General features: G+C 43.7%; 2 protein-coding genes across 3 annotated transcripts; one reads left to right on the top strand and one right to left on the bottom strand.

Annotated features, from left to right (window-relative positions):
- Nucleotides 1–893: 893 nt before the first annotated feature.
- LOC113608480 (zinc finger protein 883-like) lies at nucleotides 894–14,153 on the bottom strand. Of its 2 annotated transcripts, XM_027084850.1 has the most exons (8): nucleotides 14,044–14,153; nucleotides 12,902–12,989; nucleotides 6,220–6,345; nucleotides 5,781–5,854; nucleotides 5,008–5,134; nucleotides 3,387–3,482; nucleotides 3,117–3,196; nucleotides 894–2,642 (listed from the first exon to the last, which is right to left on the bottom strand). In XM_027084850.1, the coding sequence occupies exons 3-8, from the start codon at nucleotides 6,248–6,250 to the stop codon at nucleotides 1,203–1,205; spliced, it is 1,848 nt and encodes a 615-aa protein (XP_026940651.1). In that variant the 5' UTR covers nucleotides 6,251–6,345; nucleotides 12,902–12,989; nucleotides 14,044–14,153; the 3' UTR covers nucleotides 894–1,202. The 2 variants fall into 2 exon arrangements, with proteins under 2 accessions (XP_026940651.1, XP_026940653.1); XM_027084852.1 differs by lacking the exons at nucleotides 12,902–12,989; nucleotides 14,044–14,153 and having other exon boundaries at nucleotides 6,220–8,088.
- Nucleotides 14,154–23,670: 9,517 nt separating this feature from the next.
- LOC113608872 (olfactory receptor 7A10-like) lies at nucleotides 23,671–24,639 on the top strand. The gene is given in 1 exon segment (XM_027085839.1): nucleotides 23,671–24,639. A coding segment is annotated over 1 exon segment (969 nt).
- The last annotated feature ends 332 nt before the right edge of the window (nucleotides 24,640–24,971 follow it).

The raw sequence follows: 24,971 nt of genomic DNA, 5'->3' as shown, positions 1-24,971 counted from the left end.
TATTCTATACCTTTTTTTTTGCCGTACACGGACCTCTCACTGTCATGGCCTCTCCCGTTGCGGAGCACAGGCTCCGGACGTGCAGGTTCAGCGGCCATGGCTCACGGGCCCAGCCGCTCCGCAGCATGTGGGATCTTCCTGGACCAGGGCACGAACCCGTGTCCCCTGCATCAGCAGGCGGACTCTCAACCACTGCGCCACCAGGGAAGCCCTAATATTCTATATCTTAACCAGAGTGTACAGCAGTTAATATAGAAGTGTTCTACCTTGTAAAAATTCATGCAGTTGTACATTCTTCTACATGTTAAATGTAAACAAAATGTGTTGGAAAAAGTTCAGAATTCCAAGGAGAATTTCACCATCTGCAATCTTCATGGGAAGGTTCATTACAGACTTTGTGCAGGCAATGGTAGGTTAGGACACATGAAATATAGAGGTACACAGATGATTTGTAAGCACAACTTAAGAGCTTTATCCAATAGGTAAACTTCTATTAAACATACATCCCTGTACCAAATAATGTTTCACTTTTGTTACCATATATAAAACTTTATTTTTAAAAACCGACCATCTGTGGACTCTGTTGATTAGTGACTAGTCAATTAGGAGTGAAAAAAGAAAAACAAAAACCTCCCTACCACCACCACACACACAAAACAAAGGAACAAACACATGGAAAACATGTTGGCTTAAAACATTAGGTGTTTATTTTTCTCAAGTAACAAGTCTTTTTTTTTTTTTTTTTTTTTTTTTTTTTTTTTTGCGGTACTTGGGCCTCTCACTGTTGTGGCCTCTCCCGTTGCAGAGCACAGGCTCCGGACGCGCAGGCTCAGTGGCCATGGCTCACGGGCCCAGCTGCTCTGCGGCATGTGGGATCTTCCCGGACTGGGGCACGAACCTGTGTCCCCTGCATCGGCAGGCAGACTCTCAACCACTGCGCCACCAGGGAAGCCCAAGTAACAAGTCTTGAAGATATTAAAACATTTTCCCTTCAGCGTTATCACATATCTTCTAAGGGATAATGAATGAATAAAGGATTTTTCACAGTCATTGCATAACTTAGGTTTCTTCCATATATGCATTACTTAGAGGCTTTCTCACATTCTTCACAACCAGTTCTTTTCACTTAGCATTTGGTTGTATGCCTTAAAGATTGAGAGTTCACTGAAAGCTACTTTACATGGATATCATTAAAAGGGGATTTATTGAGCATGAGTTCTCTCATGACGCCGAAGGGGAAAGGATTTACTGAAACCTTGCCCACAGACATTGCATTTATAGGGTTTTTCTTTAGTATGTATTCTTTTGTGCACGTTGAGATTACACTTTACACTAAAGGATTTTCCGCAATGATTACACTCGTAGGGTTTCTCTCCAGTGTGAATTCTCATGTGTACTGTAAGGGACACATGCCTGCTAAAAGCTTTTCCACACTCACTGCACTTAAAAGGTTTCTTGTCCCTGGTATGGATTTTCATATGCCTCCCATAAGATAAGAGACCATGGAAGGTTTTCCCACATTCCTTACATTCATGTTTCATTTTCATGTGAATTTTCTTGTGCAAAATAAGGAAAGATTTCACTCTGAAGTCTTTTCCACATTGATTACATGTAAAGGGTTTTTCTCCAGTGTGAATTCTCACATGTTCTTTAAGACATGAACGATCCCTGAAAGCCTTCCCACAGTCATTGCACTTACAGGGTTTCTCTCCAGTATGAATTTTCTTGTGCGTGATAAGGTTGGAGCTCAGCCTAAAAGCTTTCCCACATTGATCACACTTGAAAGGTTTCTCTCCAGTATGTATCCGCAGGTGTACCTTAAGAGATGACTGACTACTCAGGGCTTTACCACAATGGCTACATTCAACGGATTTCTCTCCAGTGTGGATTCTCTCATGTCTTTTAAAATATGGGAGAATACTGAAAGTTTTCCCACAGTCATTGCACGTATAGGGTTTCTCTCCAGTATGTGTTATCTGGTGTATGGCAAGCCTATAGCTTCTACTGAAGGTTTTGGTGCATTGATCACATTTGTAGGGTTTTTCTTCTGAATGAGTCCCTGAATGTTGTCTGAGAAGTGAGCTATCTCGGAAGGTTTTTCCACAGTCACGGCACTCATAGGGCTTCTCCCCGGTATGAATTCTCTTGTGACGCGTAAGGTAAGAGCTTGAGCTGTAGGCTTTCCCACACTGATCACACTTATACGGTTTTTCTCCAGTGTGGATTCTCATGTGCAACTTAATGGATGAATGGCTCTGTAATACTTTACCACACTCATTACACTCAAAAGGTTTCTCTCTAGAGTGAGTTTTTTCATCCTTCTTAAGGTGTGAGATTGAATTTACTTTCCCCAAGTCACTGCGTTCATGGGATGTCTCTTCTGTATGTTGTCTCTTGTGCCCAGCTAAGTTAGAACTCCTGAGGAAGGCATTCTCGTCCTTTTTACATTCATAAGATTTTTCCCGAGGAAGAATTCCCTCAGATGGCTTAAGATGTGAAGAATCTCTAAGGGCTTTTGCAGAGTCAAGGTATCGATGGGCTTTCTTGCTAGGGTAAATTTTATTCTGAGTAATGTTAAATTTCACACTCAAGGCTTCAACAATTTCACTGCATTGAATGGGATTGCCTCCAAGACTTTGTTCCTATTGATTAAAATATGAGTTACAATCACAGGATTTATCATGTTCATGACTGAGAATCTCCCCTGACATAAATTCTGATACATCTCATGAGCACTTTATTAGCATGAGAGTTTCACATTTTCTTAGTGAATATGCAGTTTCTGACTGAGTTTATCAGCTTGAATAAGCTGATTGCTCTACCAGATGGCTTCACTGGAGTCTCTTCAACAGATTTAAGATAAAATTGCCTTAGAGTGAGTATCTTAAACATTTAACAACTAATCCCATTATGCAATTATTTACCTTGGGGATTCTCTGTAACCATTTTTGGAAATAAGTTATGAGTTTCCTTCAAATGAATACTTAAGAGAATCTTCTGCTTTCTATTGGTGAAATGAGTGTGATATCACTCATATTACCCTCTAGTCCTTTTCTATCTTATAGAATTCTGGACTTCTAATGTGAGGACAAGAAATTATCCCATGTGACTCTTACCTTCTTGCCATTGAGCGTATATTTCTCCAAAATACCTTGTTTTTGCCGTTGTTGTTTGGTTTTAAGGAGAATCAGCTCATCTGAACAAAGTGGGAAAAAGTTTTGGAAAAGACATGGTGACAGTATGCTGACAAAAAGCAGGTAATGCCCCAACCCAATCTGAAACAAATGGGAAACATAACCTCAAGTTCCTAGAGTATAAAATGGTGGGATGTTTAGCACAGGGAACAGATCTTGTAGGCAAGACATTCATATATGCCTGGTGCTCACCCGAACAGGTGTCTTGGTGAATTCTTCTCTCTACTATGTCCATTTCATCTTCCTGCTCCATCTGGGTGATGAGAGGAGGCTTGCTGAGTTGATGTCCTATTATGGGGAAAGGTACATATGAGAGGACCATGCAGTATACAACAAAAACTACCATCAAACTGTGACAACAACTTGTTCTTTGAGGTTCTGAAGATAGGCAGTTGTGACTTTATAAGCAGCAAAATGACAAAATTCTAACAGAGAAAGCAAAAGTAAAGCATTTCAGAGATCAACTTTCCATAAATGGAAAATTGTCTTTCCAAGAGAAATTACTGAACCTTGGTAAGTGAACAGGATCTGTGACATTTTAATTTAAGAATATTCCCATCCCGGGCTTCCCTGGTGGCGCAGTGGTTGAGAGTCCGCCTGTCAATGCAGGGGACACGGGTTCGTGCCCCGGTCCAGGAAGATCCCACATGCTGCAGAGCAGCTGGGCCCGTGAGCCATGGCCGCCAAGCCTGCGTGTCCGGAGCCTGCGTGTCCGGAGCCTGCGCGTCCAGAGCCTGTGCTCCGCAACGGGAGGCCACAACAGTAAGAGGCCCGCGTACCGCAAAAAAAAAAAAGACGGGAAATAAGTGTTGGTAAGAATGTGGAGAATTTGGAACCTGCATACGTTGCTGAAGGGAATGTAAAATGATACAGCCAGTTTGGAAAACAGTTTGGCAGCTCCTCAAAATCTTAAGTATAAAGTTACCAAATGACCCAACAATTTTACTCTTAGGCATATACCCAAGATAAAGGACAACATATGTCCACACAAAAACTTGTATGTGAGTGTTTGTAGCAGCACTGTTCATAACAGCAAGTGTCAAAAGCCAAATGTCCATCAACTGATGAATGGATAAACAAAATGTTGTATATCTATGCAAGAGAATATTATTCAGCAATGAATAGGATAGAAGTACTGACATATGCTACAACAGGGATGAACCTTGAAAACATTATGCTAAGTGAAAAAATAAATCACAAAAGACCACATTTGGTATGATTCCATTAATATGAAATGCTGAATAGGGAAACCTGTAGAAAAGGAAAGTAGATTAGTTGTTGCCAGGGGCTGCAGGCAGGGAGGAATCAAACACCCTATAGGTGGAGCAACAAAAATGTTATGGAATTAGACAGTGGTGACGGTTGCACAGCTATATGAATGTACTAGAAAAAAAAACCCATTGTTTTGTACACTTCAAATGAGTAAATTATGGTATGAGAACTATGTCTCAATATGGCAATTTTTCTTAAAAGTAAAAGCCTACAGGGCTTCCCTGGTGGCGCAGTGGTTGAGAGTCCGCCTGCCGATGCAGGGGACACGGGTTCGTGCCCCGGTCCGGGAAGATCCCACATGCCGCGGAGCGGCTGGGCCCGTGAGCCATGGCTGCTGAGCCTGCACGTCCAGAGCCTGTGCTCCACAACTGGAGAGGCCACAACAGTGAGGGGCCCGCGTACCGCAAAAAAAAAAAAAAAAAAAGTAAAAGCCTACAAAAAAAACTCCTATAGTCTGTGTCACAAGTCGATTGGGTCTTACTCACCCAAGAAATCCATGCTCAAATTCAGTAAATAAATGAAGCGATTCTGTTAGTCTTACCCAGTGAAACCAAGTTTCTATAGTTCTCTAGCATCACATCTCTGTGCAGTTTTCTCTGAGATGAATTCAGCAATGCCCACTCCTCCTGGGTGAAGTCCACGGCCACATCCTCAAAGGTTATTGAGTTCTAAAATGACAACACATCCTGTCTCAACCAGCCACCAACCCCACCAATGTTGCTGGGGAGAGGATCATGCACCACAGCACTGGAAATGAAACACCTGTTTCACAGTAAATTCAAGATTCTGATGAGGGCTCTTCACTTAACCCAGGATTCAGTTCTCAGAATCTTTCCTTCTCTATTCATGCTCACGCCTTAAGGAATTTCAACCAGCCTCAAGAATTTAAGGCCTCTCTAACACATGATGAAATGTATCTCTCCACTCCTAGCCTGAAAGCTTTCATAATCGTACTCTCTTCTATCTGCAGGGTTAATCAGAGACCTGAACACGTTGCAAGAATGAGAGAAATACTTCCTAAATGAAAAAATTATTTCCCACAGAGTGGCCATACATTTTTGAGGCTAAGACAGTCTTATATTCTTCTTTTACTTTTTACTTCTTTTACTAACAGCACTAAGCAGGAGAGATGCCTGAAAAAAAACTGTAAGTAGTAAGGTAATAGAAGAATTTTTTTTTTGGAAGTCCCTTAACCACCATCAGAAGTTTCAAAATGCAGGATGGGTTATGAGGTTCCAGAGTACTGGAAGGAGATGCATTCACCCCAGGGGACAGGAATGTATTTTAGGAGAAAGAAAAAAAATTATGACTCACTTGTAACCCAGAGTGGAAGTTTTCCATCTCTGTGATCCTCTCATGGGCACAGGAAGGGTCTAGGACAGGCAGAGCTAGAGGAGAGGGTGACATGAGTTTCTAGGCACATACATAGTCTCAACTTTCCTAGCAAGGGAAGTTGAAAGTCAGAAAGGTTGAGTTGTTACCCTTCCCAGCTTTATAAAACAAATGGATGGGATAAGGAGATGCCACCCCGAAATTTTCTTCCCTCTCCCCACCACGCACATACGCCCTTCCTCTAAAATCCCAAAGGGCACTGAATCCGACATGAGCAAATTCTGGGGCACCAAGTGTTCACAGAGCTCCATACCCACCTCCTTTCATTTCAGCCCCTTCTTCCCAGTCCCCTGTGGCTACTCAACTCCCTTATTCTGTGCCCACTTAATCCTGGTAAAGTGAATCTACCCTAGGAACTCACCACATATAGTGGACAGATGTGGGGCTGCCATTCTGCAAGTCCGTAAGTAGTAACTATGATCAGACAGCAACCAGGAGAACAAGGATGCTCCTCTTACTGCTTCTATGATCCACTCCAGGCAGGGCTCTGAAATAAAGAAATACTAACAAGAGAATTCACAAGCTTTCTGTTTCTCCTTTGCACTTAGGACAGTTACATCACCATGCATCCAATATGTGTTCCTTTCAGATTCAAGCTGTCTGTGATCCTGGGTCATTGTTTTGCACGCCATGTACAACCTCAAAGCAATATAGTGGGTATTCTTGACCTTCTCCATTCCTAATGTACATTCTCCACATTATGAAACCACATTACCCACCACTTATCAAAAATTCCATCTCCACTGAGGCACCTCACTGGCTTCTCCCCTGAATTAGCACCAACATATAGACCTGACCCATTAAAGTCACTGTCACCTGACTCCCATTCTTCATTTTAACTCCCATCCCTGCTCGGATTGAAGATGATTCCATGTTCTTGGGCATAAACTAGCAAACGTCCATGGCTTCCACATCTCAACCAAACACCTTAAATTTATCATCACCTTGCTCTCTACGAAGGCAAAAAGTCAGACATTCCACTTTCTGAACACAGTAGGTATACTTCCATCTTGTTCACTTTTTTGCCTGTATTGCATCTGCTTTCCTACCTCATAGAAGCTTCCAAGCCATCCATACTTCCACCATATTGCTATTTATAATCCTCATTTCCTTGGCACTACATATGAAATGCCATGGCCCATCCCTTCAATAATATATTTTCTAAAACCTCAAATTCCTCTCTGAGGAATCATAACACCTGCCTTAGATAATTCCAACCATCTGTCTATCCTGCCTGGGTAATTCCTATCCAATAAGTTATACGGGAAGCACTAAAACTTTGAGTCCACATACTCTAAATGGGGCTTCAACACTAAAGGAAAAGCCCAACAGGCAATTTAAACTCCTAGTTATCCAAAGACCTTTCCACAATTCCTCCAAGATTTTGAATCTCATATGGTCTCAACCTTATCTCTTCAATAAATGATCTTACATCTTACTTTGCAGAGAAACTCTTAACAATGAAAGAAGGATTCCTCATTTTCTTGCCACTAGTACAAAACTAGTTCCACAGCATCATGGTTTCTTTCACTTTGCAAACAAGATGTGTCTGCCTTCTTATCTAACGTCAATATCTGCTACTTTGCTACGTCATGTTTCCCACCTTTGGCACATTTTGAGCTGGATACTTCTTTGTTATGGGGGTACCATCCTATCACTGTAGGATGCTTAGTAGCATCCGTGGACTCTATCCAGTAGTATCCCCTCTAGTTGTGAAAGGGATATTGCCAAATGTCCCCTAGAGGGCAAAATTTCCCCTTTAAGAACCACTGGTCTAATCCCTTCCTACCTTCTCAGAAAGCCTGCTTTATTAATTATTCCTTTGCTCTTTTCCATCACCATCAACTTCTACTCCACTGTACTTATACTTCTAACATTGAAACATAATCAAAGATGTCCCATCTTACAACAAAGTCCTACTGTATAGCACAGAGAACTGTATTCAATATCCTATGATAAACCCTAATGCAAAAGATTAAAAAAAAAAAGGAATGTTAAAAAAAAATGAAGAGAAAGTGCATGGGCTTGGAGACAGGTATTTTCCTTACTAATTTTTTTTTCCTTTTTCCTTTGTAATTTTTCTAAAGTTTGAGAGTTATCTTAAAATAAGTGATTGCATAGTTTTACATCTTCTAAATATTGCCTTGTATTTTCTAATACATATTGCCTTGCAACTCTTCTTTGTAAATAAAATGTTCTTGTTCATCTGAAAAAAATTAAAAATCTCCCCCTTTTTTTTTTTTGCAGTACACGGGTCTCTCTCTCACTGCTGTGGCCTCTCCCGTTGCGGAGCACAGGCTCCGGACGCGCAGGCTCAGCGGCCATGGCTCACGGGCCCAGCTCCGCGGCATGTGGGATCTTCCCGGACCGGGGCACGAACCCGTGTCCCCTGCATCGGCAGGCGGACTCTCAACCACTGCGCCACCAGGGAAGCCCAAAATCTCCCATCTTGAAACAAATTCATGCCTTTGGTTCCCCCTTAGCCCTACAGTTACTGCTCAGTCCCTCTTCCTTTTCTCCATCCAGCTTCTGGAAAGACTGGTCTACCCTCTCATTCTCCCCATTTCCTCACCTCCCTTAATTACACTCCAAACTGGTTTCTGTCTCACCACCACCTCACTGACACTGCTCTGCCAAGACTGCCAAGGATTTAAGAGGATTAATCCAGTGAATGCCATCCTGTCTTTGACTTAGTTCGCTCATCAGAAAAATTCTATCACTATTTTCTTCTATAAATCAGCCTCTGTTCTGGGCTTTTGTTACCATAATCTCCCGGTTGGCATCCGTAAGGCCAGCAGGTCCGGGGAAGGGCCCAGGGAGTCAGACGGATCCCCCGCCAGGGTGGTTAATGCAGCCGGACACACGAACGGCATCCGCCCAGGACTTTGCACTCGGCCCTGGTCTTCCCGCTCCCCGAGGGGCGGAACCAACGGCTCTGAGGCTGATGCAACCGCCCGCTCCCCGAGGGGCGGGACCAACGGCTCTGAGGCTGATGCAACCGCCCGCTCCCCGAGGGGCGGGACCAACGGCTCTGAAGCTGATGCAACCGACATCCGACATTGCCGTAACATCCAAAAGATTACCAAAAAAGGGGGTTGCTTCACACAGCAAGCGTCTCCCCTGCGTCCACCCCTATAAATCTTGTTCGCGCCCGCACCCAGGCGCGACTTCTCTGGCCCCTTTCTCTCGGACCAGTGAACCTCGCCCGGGAGCGTTCCCAAATAAAGCTTGTTTAAGCTCTCCTCCGTTTTTGGTGCCGTTCCTTACAGCATCTTATTTCTCTGGCCACTGTCTTTCAGGATCATTGGCCAGCTCCTCTCCCACTGTTGACTGTCCTCAAGGCTCAGTCCTGGCCCTTATCTCTCACCTTATTCTGTGTATTCCACATCTATGCATTCCCTTGAAATTGAATTCCATCTCGGGACTTCCCTGGTGGCGCAGCGGAAGACTCCGCTCCCAATGCAGAGGGCCCGGGTTAGATTCCCTGGTCAGGGAACTAGATCCCACATGCATGCCACAACTAAGAGTTCGTCTGCCACACTAAGGAGCCCAGGTGCCGCAACTAAGACCCGGTGCAACCAAATAAATATTAAAAATAAATAAATTCCATCTCTATGCTCATAACACCCAAATCTGCAGTCTGAGAACTCAAATCTGAGCTTAAGACCCATGTATCCTGCTGCCTTTTCAACTATGGCCATCTAAACGTTTTGCAGGCACCTTGGATGAAGCTTATCAGACTGAACTTATCTCTTCCCCAGAACTTTTCACTTTAAGCATCTGCACTCTCAGTAAGGAGTACTAATGCTCCAGGTATTCAGAGCAGGCAGAAGGCATCACTGGTATCACACCCTTTACCCCACCCCACAGCTGTAATTAATTAAAACTGAAGATTAATTATTTGATAAGCACTTCTCCCCTCCTGTGGGCTGGACTCAACTAAAACCCACAGAATCCTTGTCTCCTCTCCCCTCAGCCAGAAACAGCCATTGAAATTTTAAAATATGGGCACACTTCCTCCCCCATCCCCCAAAGGCAGCAATCACCTGAAACCTAAAACTATTCCTTTGTAGGCTTCACCCTACCCCACAGCAGAAACTGACAGGGACTAATGCAAGCCACACCCTCTCTCCACCCAACTCCAGTCATTTCAATGGTGCTCTCTCCAGAGAAAATCTCAACTACTAAATTCTTCCCCGTTCCCTGCCACACATGGATAATTTTTCCTTTGTCATTTTTCTGTCCATTTAAATGTCATTTCCTCAGAATCACCTTTATTGTGAGCCCCATATTTAATATAAAGCCAATCTTATTGTCTGAGTCTCCCTATGTAGCCCTCAGAATTTGTAATTATATATTTATTTCTTTGCTTATATTTTTCTCTTCCACTAGATTGTAATGTCCAAGAGAATGGCCTTTTCTTATTAAAACCCTATACCCAGTCACTAGCACATCACTAGCCACATCGTAAAGTGTACAGCATTCTGGGTGCAGAAATGAATGAGTATGGATTCCACCTTCAATCTATCCCCCCAGATCATCACTTTGTTCTACTTTGTAGCCACCAAGAGTCTAGATGACCATCACTCATTCCTAAATCCTACTACTAACCCTTAATCTTTTCTCCACCAGTCAAGCTTGTCCTCTGTACTCCATCCTCACCCAGCATCCTCATGGTGCAGCTGGCTCTACTAAACACAAATCTAATTGTTGATGCCCCGGCTCACAATGGCTTCCAACCAGCATTAAATTAAATTAAACCCTGAACTTGCTTTCCAGATTACAAGTCATGTGGCTGAGACTCTTGCAATCTAGTTCACTTTCCTCCTCTCTTGCTTCTTTTCTCAGCCATGTCCTGTCTTGCTCACATCCTGGTACAATCCAGGGATTTTAGCTGCTTCAGGGATTTTACATGTGCAGAGAGTCCTGCTAAAATGTTCTCCCCATTCCTGGCCCCATCACAGCCTAGCCCACTGCCTGTCTGTATCCTAGTCATTTCTAAGACTGGATTTTGGCTTCAATAAATTTTTTTTTCCCAAGAGGCTTTATGAGCCCTTAGACTGAGTCCTCCATTGACATGCTCTCATTTAAAATAACTCAGGGATTTCTCTGGTGGTCCAATGGTTAACACTCTCTGCTCCCAATGCAGGGGGCATGGATTCCACCCCTGGTCAGGGAACTATGATCTCACATGCCATGGGCAGGGCCAAATGATAATTTAAAAAATAAAATAACTCAAAACCAGCTATCATTTACAAGTAGGCTTGATGGTTGGACTGTAAACTCCAGGGGACCTAACCCTTATAAATTTTGTTTGCCATTGTACCCGTGGGCCTGAGCAAACAGGAACAGGCTCGATGTAGGCATGTAATAAATATTTGTGGACCACTGACAGGAGACAAAAACTCACCCGGGGAATTTTTCAGTGTGCACACACTAAATGATAAGAATAGGGGACTTCCCTGGTGGCGCAGTGGTTAAGAGTCCGCCTGCCAATGCAGGGGACACAGGTTCAAGCACTGGTCCAGGAAGATCCCACGTGCGGCAGAGCAACTAAGCCCGTGCGCCACAACTACTGAGCCTGTGCTCTAGAGAGCCCATGAGCCACAACTACTGAAGCCTGTGCACTTAGAGCCTGGCTCTGCAAAAAGAGAAGCCACCACAATGAGAAGCCCGCACACCGCCACGAAGACCCAACGCAGCCAAAATAATAAGAATAAATAAATAATAAATTTTTAAAAATAATAAATGATAATCACTAAAATATATGTAATACATGATAAAAACAAGAAGCTTGGGCTTCCCTGGTGGCGCAGTGGTTGAGAGTCCGCCTGCCGATGCAGGGGACACGGGTTCGTGCCCCGGTCCGGGAAGATCCCACATGCCGCGGAGCGGCTGGGCCCGTGAGCCATGGCCACTGAGCCTGAGCGTCCGGAGACTGTGCTCCACAACGGAAGAGGCCACAACAGTGAGAGGCCCGCGTACCGCAAAAAAACAAAAAAACAAAAAAAAACAAGAAGCTTGTTAGTGAGTTTTTAAAATAATGTGAATTCTATTTAAGTAAAGGAAGCATCAAATTCTGTAAGAGAATACTCTTTTATAACCAAATTACTTGCACTTAAAAGTTGATGACTAATTTGCTTTTATTATGTTTTATATGGTTTGGGGAAAAGCAAATATTCAATTAACACAGCAGGAGGTAAAACTCATTCCATACAAAGTCAATTGAACTCTCATTTCAGGTAGTACCTTAATGAAATTTGCATCACTTTTTAAAGAATGTCTTGACTTTCAAGCGTTGGGGGTTGTCAGGTTAGCTGAGCTCGCTTGAAAAGAACAAAGCTGACCTTAATAGTAGAACTCATAATTAAAAGGTAATAAATTGCCCATCCTGACACCCTGTGAACAAAGCCTTTGTGGATGAAAAACTGCAGTCTGCCTCTACAAGGATGAAGTAACTAGCCACTGCAGTGGCTGACCTTCAATACACCCTGAAAGGAGTTCGGGGCAGAGCTGGGGAATGAGCGCTCTGTGCTCTGGGAAAAACAGGCAGAACAGGTCTTCAGACAGTTAGATATTCTTCAGGAGAAGATTTTATGAGACCAATTCCTTGCATCTTCTTATATCTAGAAAAGGACTAAAATCATTGATAGAGACATCTGTTCCTCATGACTAGTAGCAAACCTCTGCCAACCTGTGTGCTTCATTGCACGTGTTCCCCTTCACCCAAATCACATGTATACTGACCTCCCCCTTACCTTTATGGGACCAGTTCCTCAGAGCTATCTGAGAGGCTGTCTCCTAGGCTATAGTCCTCATTTTACCCCAAATAAAACCTAACTCACAACTCGCACGTTGTGCACTTTTTTCAGTCGACGCTTACCCAACATAAATAACTGAAAAATTTCATTTCACAAGATACCTCAATCTCAAATGCACCCGGATGCCCACAGTCAAGAGAAAATGTTCTGCAGGGTAAAAATTATCTTACAACGTGAAGGGCAGTGGGGAGCCCCTGCCACAAGCTCTTATTCGTTACTCACCGAAAGACACAGAAATCCACAGTCAGCGAGGTAAGAGCTTGGACCAGGCTGATGTCCACATACTTCTCAGCTACAGCAAGCTTTCTGTCTGGAGAAATGCACAAGGTCACTGACTTTTATCTATGATAACTATGACAACTGAAAGGACTAAAGGCTTAAAAGACACACCCTATTCTCCCTGACTAGATTTACACAGTCATCTAGCCCAAACAGTAACAGGCTCAGTGTTACTGATTTATATAGGATTATTGTTAAACCAAAGAATACACACCCTGTTTACACTAGTTCCTTTTAATTGTACAAGTAAAGATACAAGTTCAGTCGTCCCTCAGTATCCGCAGAGGATTGGTTCCAGGACCACCGCCCCACGCATACCAAAAGCCAAAGATGTTCAAGTCCCTTATGTAACGTGATGTAGTATTACATTCTGCCCTCCCATTCAGCGGGTCCCGCGTCTGCGGATTCAGCCAATCGCAGATCTACCGACCCCCAGGGCCGACTGTATTCAGTGGTATCAATAGAGTGGTTCGCTGCCTACGGAAGTCTAAATCGTTGCGTATTTTTACAAGGTAATTATTCATTCATTGAATTGATGTTTATTGAGTACTTACTGTATACCATGCACTATTCTAAATACCAGGAATGTAAAATAAACAACACAACATATACACAGAAAAATCAAATAAGGAAGAAAGCAAATAACGGGACTTCCCTGGTGGTCCAGTGGCTGAGACTCCGCGCTTCCAATGCAGGGAGCCCAGGTTGCATCCCTGGTCAGGAAACTAGATCCCACATGCCGCGAGGAAGATCCCGCACGTGGCAACGAAGATCTGGCGCAGCCAAATAAATAAATATTAAAAACAAAAAAGAGGGCTTCCCTGGTGGCGCAGTGGTTGAGAGTACGCCTGCCGATGCAGGGGACACGGGTTCGTGCCCCGGTCCGGGAAGACCCCACATGCCGCGGAGCGGCTGGGCCCGTGAGCCATGGCCGCTGGGCCTGCGCGTCCGGAGCCTGTGCTCCGCAACGGGAGAGGCCACAGCAGTGAGAGGCCCGCGTACCGCCAAAAAAAAAAAAAAAAAGAAAGAAAAAAAGAAAAAGCAAATGGCAAATGCTAGAAGAAAAGTAAATGGTAACAGGGTACCTGAATGACTAGTAGTAGTTGAACACAGGCACTCGTTGGGGAGCCGATGTTCCAGCGGAGACCTTGACAAGGCTGATTAAAACGTTGCTTGACATAACCGAGGCTGGATTGACTTAGGAGAGCGAGACCGTTTATTTGTGAGAACTTCCTGCCCTATAACTTTTTAGCTCTGCGTCAGTCCCAGATCCCCACCCCTCCTCCACGTGCCTGACAACAAACATTTCCTGCCTCCTCTTTTCCTGTTGTTGCAATTATTTAAAACACTTTGTTAAGTTTCAAGACACTTCCCCACTCCTCCACCATCCTGCACTTTACCCCCAGCCCCCGCTCACCTTCACCCCCACTATCATCCCAGCCCCGCCCACAAAGCAGTTTTTTATGAGTCCCTCCTTCCCTCTCCAGCCACTGGCCTTTGCATATTAAAGCTTTGTTCCTACATTCCCTCCCCGAAATGATTCTGGCTAACAATAGGCGTTTCTGCCTGCTGCAATAAGTCCCTCTTAATAAAGTCATTCCTTACTGACATTCAAAGTGGCATTTTTCTTTTTTTTTTTAATTTGACAATCTGAATTACAAAGGCCAACTGTAGGAAGATCTGGGAGAGGACATTTCAAAGGAGAGAAATGCCAGAAACGCTGATATAAAAGCCTTGAGGCATGAATAAAGCTTGGGGAGTTTGAAGAATAGAGAACCCCTCTCAGTGGTGCACTGAAAGTCCACACTGCAGAGCTGATCATACAGCTCTTCCCAACTCTGCCTTCAATGACTGAGAGCTCGAATTTGTGGTGGGAGAATTTACACCTCAGAAATCGACCAGTGCTACAAATCAGATCTTTTTCCTGACTTCCCAGCAAACCATTGCCTCTAATCGTTGGTTCCCATTATGGGTATAATAATGGCACCTAACTCATGGGTTGCCACGATTTCCTAGCTCGCATAGTAATATTTTATCAGCTCCTATTTGGGTCGGGCACTGTGTTAAGCCATGGTGAGCAAAAACTGTTCTCTTGTAGCTGCATTTTACAGGGCCTTTCATCAGATAATATTCAGAGTCTTGGATCTCAGTACAGTCATAGGTGAGTGCCGTCAATGACTAGAGCCCCAAATTAAGAACCCTGGCAGAGGGGGAGAGTCAGAGGAGGCTACCTGAGCAGGCCCTCCTGATGCAAAAAATCTAGACGCTATAGAGATGCACTCGTTAGTGTTTCCAAAATGGGATGCAGACAGTATTTTAAAGACTGTGTATTTTAAAATGTATTAGAAAATATCACCAGCACCAAAAAAACAAACAAACTTTGCTGAGTTTAAAAGAAAAGCCAGGGGCTTCCCTGGTGGCGCAGTGGTTGAGAGTCCGCCTGCCGATGGAGGACACGGGTTCGTGCCCCGGTCCGGGAGGATCCCGCGTGCCGCGGAGCGGCTGAGCCGCTGGGCCTGCGCGTCCGGAGCCTGTGCTCTGCAACGGGAGAGGCCACAGCGGTGAGAGGCCCGCGTACCGCAAAAATAATAATAATAATAATAATAATAAAAGAAAAGAAGAGCCAGGGCTTCCCTGGTGGCGCATGGTTGAGAGTCCGCCTGCCGATGCAGGGGACACGGGTTCGTGCCCCGGTCCGGGAAGATCCTACATGCCGCGGAGCGGCTGGGTCCGTGAGCCATGGCCGCTGAGCCTGTTGGGCATCTTGATCATCCCAGACTGTGAGCTTTGGTACAAGAGGCAGGAGAGAGGAAAGGCCACATGCTTACCCCGGCTCAGGGGATTAGCAAGCCAGTAGTTTCCTTCCGTCTGCTGCAGGATTGGAGTGAAGATAGAACACTTTCGCTAATGAGGAGCTTTGGAGACAAGGCCCCTAGGGCCAGAGAAAAACTGTAAATATACTGAGTGTCCCCTATCAACACAATCTCACACCAACCAACCAGAAAGCTTTGCTACCTTGTTGCTTCTTACAGAATGTGTATTGTCCAGAAACTGCACACGTGACTGCCTCCTTGAAATTCTCAAGCATCAGTTTATCTTCAACATCTACATCCTGGGGAGAAACTCAGCCCCTGTGGTCTCCTGTGGGGCCATCCTGGAGATACAGAAATCCTTGTAAGTTCTAGAGGAAAGGGGGCAACATTATTATTGTTATCATTATTATTCCTATTTGGAGGTAGTCCTAGGTTAATTAAGTAGGAAGTCTAAACCAATTGTTCTCACAATGTGTCCCTAGACCAGCAGCCAGGGCTGCGTTCATGGGTGTGCAACCAGAAGAGCCACAGAGGACCCCACTCTTGGTTGAATGCTCCGCTATCACTGTCTTGACATTTTTTCAACATGGGGTCCCACATTTTCATTTTGCACTGGGACCCAAAAAATTATGCAGCAGGTTCTACCAGTCATATCAGCATTACCTGGGGAGTTCTCTGAAATGCAATTTCTCAGACTTCATCTAGACATGCTGAAACTCTGGGGTGGTGCCCAGCAACCTGTGTTTTAAGAAACCCTTTAGGTGACTCTGACACCTGGTCAAGAGTGAGAATCACTGTCTAACTGCCCTCCCGATTTTTCTGGCCTATTTCCAAGTCCCCTGGCACTAGATTTGCAATTGCTTGTGGCTCTCCTGACCCCTTTCTCTCACCTTAAAATTGCATGGGCCAATTCACTACTCAAAGGAATCAATACTTCTCAAAATTTTCTGAGAATTCCAGGCTGCTCCAATGCATCCCTTTATGTCCCGGGAAGGGAAGGAGGAGAACTGTGCTGTTGAATCCTCACACTGCTGGTTTTGGATCCAACCCTTTAAGGAAGACACTGAGATTCAAGGAAAGGGGGTCAGTCTCCCCAGACAACTTGCTCCTTGCTGTGATTAAGGATCCTCATGGAATTTTCAAGATGGTCCTCCTTCTTCACAACTCATAAGTGTTGTCCCTGGATGTTCTCTCTCTTCTGCCTCTTCCTCTTCCTCCTTTACATTCCTGTCCTTTCCGCCCTAAACCCTCCAACACACGCCGCTCAAAGGGAGGAATCAGGTCGCGATCTCCTCAAGTCCTGGTAATCGTAATATAAATAATATGAATAATTGCAGCAACAGGGATGGACCTAGAGATTATCATAATAAGTCAAGTAAGTCAGACAGAGAAAGATAAATACCATATGATATGACTCATATGTGGAATCTATTTTTTTTAAAAATGATATAAATAAATTTATTTACAAAACAGAAACAGACTCACAGATTTCAAAAACAAACCTATGGTTACCAAAGGGGAAACGTGGTGGGGAGGGATAAATTAGGAGCTTGAGATTAACATACACACAGTACTATATATAAAATAGGTAAACAACAAGGACCTACTGTATAGCACAGGGAACTCTACTCAATATTAGGTAATAACCTATATGGGTAAAGAATCTGAAAAAGAATGAATATACGTATATGTATAATTGAATCATTTTGCTGTACACCTGAAACTAAAACAACATTGGAAATCAACTATACTCCAGTAAAATTTAAAAATAATAAGAATATGAATAATGAACGTGTTGGGGAGGGGAAATATCCCCTCCTCCTTCTTGAGTTCTTCTGGGCGATCTAATAATTAAATTGACACAAGACAGATTAAAAGGAGAAACAAAAATTAAGTCATACATACAGAAGTCTCATAGAAATAGGACCTAAGAAGTGACCAAGGCAGGCAGCTTTTATACTTTTTAGACAAAAGAACAATAAATTTGTGAGGAGTTGACCATACAAAGAAAAATAGGCTTGGATGGCTAATTAATGAAGAAGTAACAAGATCTGTTTATATAGCCTTCTTGGCCCTGGGCTCCCTATCTCTGGTGATAAGGATTTTTCCATCCTCCTGGTACAGGGGGGGTACCTTTTCACAGGGGAGATTTATTTTCTGCTTTCAAGGAGACAGAGGGGAGGGTCAAAGTGTCCCTCTCACATTGGACATTTTTGTGAAGTTTTTTTTTTTTTTTTTTTTTGGCTGGGCTGTGTGGCTTGCAGGATCTTAGTTCCCTGACCAGGGATTGAACCCAGACCCCCTGCATTGGGAGCGTAGACTCTTAACCACTGGACCACCAGGGAAGTCCCTAAAGTAACTTTAATTCAAAATAATCATTATGACACTTTGGCATATTTGGGGGTGGCCTGGTCTGAGCCCCAATAAATGCATACTCTGCTGTGGGCTTTATTTTTTTCCTTTTCACATGTACTCCTGAAATGTAAGGTACTCCTACATTCTTACTCCCATTATCCAGATGGGAAACAAAATCTCAAACATGTTCAAGGATTTTCCTCCTTGGCTTTATACAGAATTTGAATCCAGATGTGGCTGATTCCACACCACGCTTTAGGAATTTCTACAGCAGTAATTCTTGAAGTGTGACCCCCTGACCAGCAGTATCAGCATCAACATCACCGGGGGACTTGTTAGAAATGCAAATTCTTGGACTCCACCCCAGACCTAGTCAATCAGAAACTCTAGGGTAGGACCCAGAGATCTGTTTAACAAACACTTTGGGTGATTCTGATGCACACTAAAGTTTAAAAACCATAGTGCCATCGTAAGTACTATCTTCCTTGAGAATAACCAACTTATCAGTGTCCTTATTTTGTCCCCTGGTAGGTGGAGCATGGAGGCTGGGTGTTGAAAGCTCTGTAATTCTCATTATCCTTTTAGCCTCTGATCCCTGGGGACTCATTATGGATGGCTCCTTCCCCCTCATTCCTAAGAACAATTGGTAGACACTTGGAGAACCGCCTAGTCAGTCCTTTCTTGCCTCTTTGGAAAGGTCCAAAGATCCTGAAGTAGACTGAGGGGACAGAGTTGGTAAGGATCTAAGTCTGTCTCCTGCCGTGGATTCTTCCAGGAGACAGCACTCACCCAGTTATTGCTAAGCCGGACTTGGATGTGATCCTACCAAGAACAGGAGGAGGTAAGATCTGAGTCTCCATGAATGGTGTTAAATATTCCCTGATCTGCAGGATTCTCTGGCTGAGGGAGAAGCATAAAACAGAAGCGAGGGTGGGGTTTTGTTCCCTAAGAACATCTATGAAGTTCGAGAAATGAGGGGCAACTGATTTCTCGCAGCACAGTGGGCCGGAGCATGAGTAAAGCAAATCAGAAAGAGTTCCTTCGGGATTTTTTATTAATTCATTTATTTTTTTAACCATGACAAAATATATCAAATAAAATGTACCCTTTAAGCTATTTTAAGTATGCAGTTCAGTAGCATTAAGTTCAATCCCATTGTTGTACAACCATCACCACCATCCATCCCCAGAACAGTTTTCATGTTGCAAAACTGAAACTCTGTCCTCATGAAACACTACCCTTCCCCATTCTGCCATCCCCCCAGCCCCTGGCAACCACCCTTCTGCCTTCTACTCTCTGTATGAATCTGACTACTCTAAGTACTTCATATAAGTGGAGTCTTACCGCATTTTTCTTTTCGTGACTGGTTTTTTTCACTTAGCATTATGTCCTCAAGGTTCATCCATGTTGTAGCATGTGTCAGAATGCCCTTCCTTTTTAAGGCTGAATAATATTTAATATTCCACTGTATGTATATTCCACATTTTGCTTATTCATTCATCTGTCACTGGAGACATGGGCTGCTTCCACCTTTCGGTTATTGTAAATAATGCTGCTAAGAACATGGGTGTATAAATAGCTCTTGGAGATCCTACTATCAGATCTTTTTTTTTTTTTTTAAATTTTTTATTTATTTATTTTTATTTTTGGCTGTGTTGGGTCTTCGTTTCTGTGCGAGGGCTTTCTCTAGTTGCGGCGAGCGGGGGCCACTCTTCATCGCGGTGCGCGAGCCTTTCACTGTCGCGGCCTCTCCTGTTGCGGGGCACAGGCTCCAGACGCGCAGGCTCAGTAGTTGTGGCTCACGGGCCTAGTTGCTCTGCGGCATGTGGGATCTTCCCAGACCAGGGTTCGAACCCGTGTCCCCTGCATTGGCAGGCAGATTCTCAACCACTGCGCCACCAGGAAGCCCTACTATCAGATCTTTTGGATGCAGACCCAGAAGTGGAATTGTTGGATCATATGGTAATTCTATTCTTAATTTTTTGAGAAGCTCTTCAACATTTTCTTTAAGAAAAACAGAAAACAACAAGGCCCTACTGTATAGCACAGAGAACTATATTCAATATCCTATGATAAACCATAATGGAAAAGAATATGAAAAAGAGTATATATATATATATATATTATATATAATATATAACATATATATTATATATTATATATAACGGTGACTTTGCTGTTCAGCAGACATTGGCACAACATTGTAAATCAACTATACTTCAATAAAAAATGAAATTAAATTTAAAAACATAAATAATCAATAACAGAAAGGAAACCTAAATACACTGAAAAAATATGAAAAGGATTATGCCAATATATGTGTTATGGTCTAAAAGTTTGTGTACCCCCAGAATATATGTGCTGAAATCCTAACCCCCAAATATGATGGTATTATGAAGTGGGGCCTTTGGGAGGTGCTTAAGTCATGAAGGTAGAGCCCTCATGGGATTAGTGTCTTATAAAAGAGATCCCTCACCCCTTCTGCCAGGTAAGGATATAAGAAGTCTCTAGCCTCCAGGCCGACCCTCCCTCCATCACCCAACATGCTGGCACCCTGATCTCAGATTTTCATTCCAGCCTCCAGAATTATGAGAAATAAACTCCTATTGTTTATAAGCTAAAAAAAAAAAAAAAAAAAAGAACGAAAAAGAAAAACAGAAAAATTACAAAATCTCTTTCTTGCCTTTTTAAACTTTCCAAATGTTGAAATTTCATTCATGTTTCTGGAATTGTGACAGTTAAACAGATCAGTCTGTGCGTCAGAAAATTAAGGGGAAGAGGAGCATCCTTAAGTAAGCTCAATATTTTCTCTTCCATAAAGACTAATATGGGCTTCCCTGGTGGTGCAGTGATTGGGAGTCTGCCTGCCAGTGCGGGGGACGTGGGTTCGGGCCCTGGTCTGGGAGGATCCCACATGCCGTGGAGCGGCTGGGCCTGTGTGCCACAACTGCTGAGCCTGCGCTCTGGAGCCCGCGGGCCACAACTGCTGAGCCTGCACACCTACAGCCTGTGCTCCACGGCAGGAGAGGCCACCGCGGTGAGAGGCCCGCGCACCGCGGCGAGGAGTGGCCCCCGCTCGCCGCAACTAGAGAAAGCTCATGTTCACAGCGAAGACCCAACGCAGCCAAAAATAAAGAAAAATAAAATTAAAAAAAAAAAAAAAGACTAATATAACAATAACTATTCTGTTATTAATAAAAAACAATAATGGCAATGAGAGCCAATATTTCTGGAGTATTCCCTATGTCCCTAGTACTCAGAACGTTTCCTATCTAATGCATATGTCTTATTAATTTGAAGGACACAAATGTCCTTTGAACTTTGTTCAACTTATTTTCCTTTGTGACTAGACACCTGACCTTCCTCCTTTGCTTCATAAACCATTGCCTGGGTTCTGATCCTGTCAAGGGGTCTGGATGTTAGCATTGGCTAGTTCATGAGTTCCCTCCCACATGCCAGCCAGTGTGAAGGCAGAGCTTAAAAATGCTCACTTGTTTCCTTTGCTCTCTCAAGACTCTATGCATTCCATCCTCCCTTCACTTCTGTTACAAATATGTGTCCTTCCAAAGCTCGTATTCTGAGATGAATAATTTGCTTTTGATTAGAGCAGGAAATGACACATCTTCATCAGTTATGTGTCCTGCTGGTATTTGCACACCAGCTCCTAGAATTATTCACTCTTGAAGCTTTCTCAATGAAACCACATGGAGTGTCAGTTTTACAAGGTAAATTCATTGCTGAGAGTACCTTGCCCCATGTGTAATTATTACAGGGCCCAGATGTTGGAAGAACTTGAATGCCAAAGTGAAGACTTGGGGGTTTATTGGGTAGAATGCCATTGAAGTGTTCCAGAAGGATGTGCTGGACCTTCCCTGGCACGCTTGGGAAGAAGATTGCTCTGCAAAAATGCACAGAGTTAAATGCATTCAAGAGTACTTGGAGGGGCTTCCCTGGTGGCGCAGTGGTTAAGAATCCGCCTGCCAATGCAGGTAACACGAGTTCGAGCCCTGGTCCAGAAAGTTACCACACGCCACGGAGCAACTAAGCCCATGCACCACAACTACTGAGACTGAGCTCTAGAGCTCACGAGCCACAACTACTGAGCCCACGTGCCACAACTACTGAAGCCCGTGCGCCTAGAGCCCGTGCTCCGCAATGAGAAGTCACTGCAATGAGAAGCTCGCGCCCCGCAACGAAGAGTAGCCGCCACTCGCCGCAGCTAGAGAAAGCCTGCAAGCAGAAACGAAGACCCAACGCAGTCAAAAATAAATAAATAAATTTTTAAAAGAAAGAGTACTTGGAGGGTAGGGGATAATTACAAAGCCATTGCCATATAGACATGTCCAAAAAGGTAGCTACCAAGGAACAACTAGTTGAAATATGCTATAAAATGACTCTTTCTGAGTTTCTAGACTTGCAGGATCTCAGTTCCCTGACCAGGGACTGAACCTGGGGCCACGGCAGTGAAAGCTCCGAGTCCTAACTACTGGACTGCCAGGGAACTCCCTAAATCAGTTTTTCAGAAAAAACATTAGCTATTCTTGTTTTAAGGGCCAGACAGGAGGAATTTCCCCTGCAGGTATGACACTTCCACAATAGACAAGATGTAGAATCATTTAACCTTTTCTTATAAATGTCCCTCACTGTAGGCTGATGGCAAATGACAGATTGCAGCAAAACAATTCTTTCTATATAGACAGGTTCCAATAGAGTGGTTTGATCCAATTTGTAAAAAGTAGAATATTTAAAGGAATGGATTAATGATATTATTTCTCACATTGAGACAGTAAAGAATTTGAGCTTATAATTTCCAGCAATACCTGAGATTTGCCATTCTGAGCAGACTCAGTATAAAGTTAACTACAGAGTTAAAATTCTCTGAGAAAGTGCAGTCATCCAACCAGGTTTGACCCTATGTGAAGAAACGATGAGAATTTAATCACAGATTTTATTTATTTATTTAATAAATTTATTTTATTTATTTATTTTTGGCTGTGTTGGGTCTTCACTGCTGTGCATGGGATTTCTCTAGTTGCAGTGAGCGGGGGCTACTCTTTCTTGCAGTGCACAGGCTTCTCACTGCAGTGGCTTCTCTTGTTGCAGAACACAGGCTCTAGGTGCACGGGCTTCAGTAGTTGTGGCTTGCAGGCCCATTAGTTGTGGCTCTCAGGCTCTAGAGCACAGGCTCAGTAGTTGTGGCACACAGGCTTAGTCACTCCGGGGCATGTGGGATCTTCACGGACCAGGGCTTGAACCCATGTCCCCTGCGTTGGCAGGTGATTCTTAACCACTGCACCACCAGGGAAGCCCTAATCATAGATTTTAAAATGCCATGCAGGCATGATAGTTCTTAAAAAAATAAAATATTTTAATTTTTAATAAAATGTTTTAATTTTTAGTATTAGAACAAAATGTATGGTACTTAGAAGTCATTAAAAAATTACTTGGTGAAGGAAGAAATGAGTAGAGCAACCAGAAGGGAATAATTGTTTAAATGACTTCTCTCAAACAAGTGATGTCTGTGTGTCTATTTCATGGTAATTCATGTCTCTATTTTCCAGTAGACTCATCAACAACATAGAATCAGAAAACCAGACTGGTGCCTCAGAATTCCTCCTCCTGGGCCTCTCAGAGGATCCAGAACTGCAGCCCCTTCTCTTTGGGCTCTTCCTGTCCATGAACCTGATCACTGTGCTGGGGAATCTGCTCATCATCCTGGCCATCAGCTCAGACTCCCACCTCCACACCCCCATGCACTTCTTCCTCTCCCACCTGTCCTTTGTTGACATCTGTTTCACCTCCACTATAGTCCCCAAGATGTTGGTGAACATCCAGACAGGGAACAAAGTCATCACCGATGCAGGCTGCCTCATTCAGGTGTATTTTTTCATGGTTTTCGTATGTATGGACAATTTGCTCCTGACCATCATGGCTTATGACCGCTAGGTGGCCATCTGCCACCCTCTGTATTATGCAATCATCATGAACCCCCGTCTCTGTGGTCTGATGATTCTTTGCTCCTTGTTCATTAGCATTATGAACACCTTGCTCCACAGTCTGATGGTGTTGCATCTGTCCTGCACAGACTTGAAAATCTCCCACTTCTTCTATGAACTTGCTCAGATCCTCAGACTCGCCTGTTCTGATACTCTTATCAATGACATCCTGATGCATCTAGCAACTAGCCTGTTAGGTGTCGGTCCCCTCTCAGGGATAATTTTCTCTTACACTCGCATTGTCTTGTCCATCCTGAGGATCCCATCAATTGGTGGGAAGTATAAAGCTTTTTCCACCTTTGGGTCTCACCTGTCTGTCGTTTTCTTATTCTATAGGACCTGTTTTGGAGTTTACCTTAGTTCTGCAGCTACTCTCTCCCCCAGGAGGAGGGCAGTGGCCTCAGTGATGAACACTGTGGTCACCCCTATGGTGAACCCCTCCATCTACAGCCTGAGGAACAGAGCCATAAAGGGAGACTTGAGGACACTGATCTCTGGAACATTTTCTTTTTCATGATTCTGTCATCTGCCTTGGGTGTGGGCTTCTAGAAAGAGTCAAAGGGAATGAAATACTGGGTATGCCAGAATTCCCGACTCTTCCAAAATTCATTTCTCCTAGCAAAGTGATTAATCATGGGCTTTCAAATCAGATATCTTTGTATTAAATCCTTCTATCCTGGGAATTCCCCGGAGGTCCAGTGGTTAGGACTCTGAGCTTCCACTGCAGGGAACACGAGTTCGATCCCTGGTCGGGGAACTAAGATCCCGCAGGCTGCAATGCAGCAGCAGCAGCAAAAAAAAAAAAAAAAATCCTTCTATCCTGTGTTTCACTACCTGTCATTTATCAGC

This window comes from Aethalodelphis obliquidens, unplaced genomic scaffold (assembly GCF_003676395.1).
Source record: "Aethalodelphis obliquidens isolate GAN/ISIS:26980383/991018 unplaced genomic scaffold, ASM367639v1 scaffold53, whole genome shotgun sequence".
Lineage (NCBI taxonomy): Eukaryota > Metazoa > Chordata > Mammalia > Artiodactyla > Delphinidae > Aethalodelphis > Aethalodelphis obliquidens.
This window is presented reverse-complemented; position numbering and strand designations above follow the sequence as displayed.

Excerpts from the sequence above, each read along its gene's own strand:
- LOC113608480 (XM_027084850.1), bottom strand. The coding sequence starts at position 6,250 with ATGGCAGCCCCACATCTGTCCACTATATGTG. Across the intron at positions 5,855-6,219 it reads ACATCTGTCCACTATATGTG|CTCTGCCTGTCCTAGACCCT; the intron begins GTGAGTTCCTAG and ends CCTCTCCTCTAG. Across the intron at positions 3,197-3,386 it reads TCACCAAGACACCTGTTCGG|ATGAGCTGATTCTCCTTAAA; the intron begins GTGAGCACCAGG and ends CACTTTGTTCAG.